Source organism: Atta colombica, unplaced genomic scaffold, assembly GCF_001594045.1.
Source record: "Atta colombica isolate Treedump-2 unplaced genomic scaffold, Acol1.0 scaffold100, whole genome shotgun sequence".
Classification (NCBI taxonomy): domain Eukaryota; kingdom Metazoa; phylum Arthropoda; class Insecta; order Hymenoptera; family Formicidae; genus Atta; species Atta colombica.
The window spans coordinates 2,580,983-2,584,602 of NW_017259185.1; the positions used below are offsets into that span (position 1 = coordinate 2,580,983).

The window sequence follows — 3,620 nt, forward strand, 5'->3', positions numbered from 1 at the left end:
GAGAGAGAGGAAGAAGGGGGATCGATAATCGCGGCAACCCGTTACAACCGCAAACTCACTCCGGGCATTATTTTGCCATCGACGTCCATCATGATGGCGTCCCATGATTCCGGCTTAAAGGGTGCCTCCTTCGGCAGCTGAGGTCTCAGGTAACCGGGATCTACATTCGCCGTCACCCTCTTGCCATCCAGCGTGCGGATGTAGTCACATATGTACTCGATCATCTCCTTGCCGCGCACGCGAAATTCATCGATGTTCATGATGCCAGAGTACCCCGGGCTGGAATGCAGCGATTTTCGCAAAGAAGCGTCAGAGCGTGCAAACACCCGCCTGATTAGGCACGAACGCGACGTACCTACACGTCGCACATGCGTTCGTGACTTTCTTTTTTTTAAAAAGTCCCTATCGGCGCGGCCTCTCTTCTCGCTATTATCCTCCTATATTTGCTTTAGAAAAGGATCAAGTCTTCCGCGCTTTTGCGAGGACTCTTCGCGGCGTTATTAATTCTTTCGAGCAAAAGGAAATGTGATATCGATGAACGCATCTAATAATAATCCGCAAAAGTATTATGAACGTAACGTCGTGGGATGCTCATGTACTGAATTAATTACACACGAGGTACCACATGATAAATATTACGGAGACGTAAGTTTGGATAAACAATAAAATCACGTATATTCAGCTCAAATTTCTGTTCGACGAAAACTCGAATTTCTTAACAAGTCATATTTTTTAACTCTTGAACTGTAATTGTAATTTTTAATCGGTAAAATTTTTTATTCCTTTTTTTTTCCAGTAGATAAAACTTTCTTTTTTTTTTTTTAATAAAGTGTAACAAAAGAGATTGTAGATTTTGTAACAAAACTTCTAAAAAATCCAAGCGGAACAAGTGGCAAAGCTTTAGAAGAACTTGGACGAAGCGTGCCAGTACGCTCACATTTCTTTTCTGCTACCACTCGAAAAATTGATTATCTTTGACAGAAAATCGACTGTTTACGCCAAATCTTGTTACGTAAGCAAATGCAGATTTTTAAAACGCGACTTTGAAAGGGGTGCAACTCTGAAGCGAACGAGTGGCGAACGGCGACGTTGATGAGTTTCAACGGTGTGGCCCATCGGTTCCACTCACGTTTCGTTTCCGCTACCGCTCGAAAAGCTCCACTTTGGCGGAAAATCGGCCCCTTCGATCGCGCGTACTTCTTCTCGCGTATTCTCGTTATTCGAGCGCCGCGCGATTTTCTCTCGTACGTATCGAACATTTGCCGCGAGCCACGTCAGACGAGAGACTAGTAGCATCTGCCGAAGCGCCGGTCAGTTTTATGCGCGCCTCGGCTCCGTACGCCCCTGCTATCACGTAGATAAAATTCAGGTGGAGAGAGAGAGACAGGAACTGGGAAGAAAGCGTAATGAAATTTATTTTCCTAACAAATACAAGACCGATCATAAGGGAGAAGGAATTCCCCTTGGAATTCCTTGACTGGTCCCTGTACGGTCCTGTGACGCATCTTCTAAATTCTAAAATCATCGTAGTGATTTCTTGATAATTCATCCAAATCCAAATAAATTTACACGGATCTATTGATATTCAACGCGAATAATCTAAAATTGAATAATAAATAAATTTAATATAAATATTAATTATCTTTTTTATATGTTAAAATTATGTTTCTATACATTAGAAAAAATGACTAATACTTATATTCTCTAAAACTTTTAAAATGAATCTCACTCCGTAAAATGAAATCTCATTTTTAAATATTGAAAAGACTATCTCAATTTTCTCTTTGGAACAAGATTCCACTCCAAAAAATTTTAGTGGGTATCTTATTAATAATTTCTTTTGCAAAATATTTAATTTTTTTGTACACAGTAATATATTATAAATTTTGCGCATTATTACGCAAGCCGTTTCTTGAACAAATTCTTCTAAATAATTTAGTATTATACGATAAAAATCGATAATTTTTTTCTCATTCATTTTTTCGCTATTACTGACTTATTATAGTCGTAACACAAACAAAAAGTTGCTTTTTTGCACATTTAACGTACCGAAATGAACGTAATTTTTTTACCGATTAAAAGCATCGCTATACAAACTATTTTTGGCAATGACCAGTGTTTTTACTAAATCGTAAGATCGATTCTTTTCTCGAATATTTCTTTAATTGACGTTTGCAATATGAAAATTCGAAAGTCAGTGCTGCAGATCAGCATCAATGACGTTGTAGCGGGGTCGCTGTTTGAATAAATGTCCCATGTTCTGCGCACGGGGGTAAATTCTCCCCCACTGGTCCCTTATCCTCGTCGTCTCTCCATCGTTATAAATAGACATTTACTCTTCACCTACATTTACAACACACCCCGTGGAAGCGGTGACAGGTCACCGCTCAATCTTCGTAACACATACACACACACACACACACACACACACACACACACACACACACACACACATACACACATGCCGATCGTTTTCTCATCGCCACCTTCACGCATGATCTACTCGCAGCCAACGTTTTCCGAATTGAAATCCCGGTAGAGCTTCGGTGATCATGAACGCGTGAGAAGTAATTAAAATACGTTCTAATTGGTGACAATTCTTTTTGCGTATGTATGTTGTATTATAGTAGCTATTTCAACGAAATTAGCAAATCCAACACTGTCAAGGATGTCACAGACATTGTTTACTGAATCAGTTTCGTGTATAGTACATAAATGAAAATTTTAAAATTAGACGTAGTACGCAGGCAAATAAAACAGTTAAATAGTAGAGCGCAGAAAAGATTACTTGCGCTTCAACTTTTTGAAATATACCTACATATTTACTCAAATAATGCAAAGTTTAAAATTGTGACATAAAACGTCTTTAAGTCGCTTTTTAGACGCAAAAAATCTCCTTATGATTCGATCTTAGACACTTTGGGTACGTACTTATCTCGCACATAACATATATATACTATATATAACATATATATACATAATTTTATACTTATAACTCTTAACTTCTTGCAATGTTTTAAACTATGTCTTCAAATTGTGTTTTCTAATTTGTTTTTAGTAGTTGAAATAATTTTTAATAATTTTATACATATAAAGATATAAAATAATGTATGGTATATGTATTTTTTAAGATTTTAATATTTTATCCAAATTTTGAATTTTTTTTTAATCAAAAGGGTTTTCTTTTTTTTCATGAGAATTAGAAATTTAGTCATAAAGCATTCGAGAAATTTTAAGATTTTTCTTATATTTTTCAAATTTTATATCCCCCTTTTTTTTAGTTCTTGTGGTTTGGGAATGTTAAAAAAAACGACACATAATTGAGACTGAAATGTATTTAATTTCTTATTGAGTGAAACATACCATGGGGCAATTTCGGCGACATCTTATCGATTCTATCTCTTGATGAGCAATTTAACACAAAATTTGTTCTCTAAAGTTTGTTCAAGCCCATTTTAGACAATCTGTAATTCGCGACAGAATTTGGGACAAAATTGTATATATATTATTCTATATATCTCATAATACAAAAGACATCTATAGAGAATCAAAAGTCAATTGCTAATAAGATTGAAGTATATAAATTCCTAATAGAAAGTAGTATATATATATATATATAT

General features: G+C 35.8%; 2 protein-coding genes across 4 annotated transcripts in view; one reads left to right on the forward strand and one right to left on the reverse strand.

Annotated features, from left to right (window-relative positions):
- Positions 1-1,296, reverse strand: part of LOC108685925 (tyrosine decarboxylase-like) — a 4,906-nt gene extending 3,610 nt beyond the window's left edge. The window contains exons 1-2 of one of the 2 annotated variants that reach the window (XM_018190950.1): positions 1,130-1,168; positions 60-279 (exon numbers count right to left, since the gene is read on the reverse strand). In XM_018190950.1, the coding sequence (XP_018046439.1) occupies positions 60-260 (201 nt within the window). In that variant the 5' untranslated portion in view covers positions 261-279; positions 1,130-1,168. Of the gene's footprint in view, positions 1-59; positions 280-1,129 lie in introns of both variants that reach the window. The other variant, XM_018190943.1, reaches the window with a different exon arrangement.
- LOC108685958 (ribonuclease P protein subunit p25) overlaps positions 1-3,620 on the forward strand; it is a 26,502-nt gene that overhangs the window by 6,732 nt on the left and 16,150 nt on the right. The window lies entirely within an intron of this gene.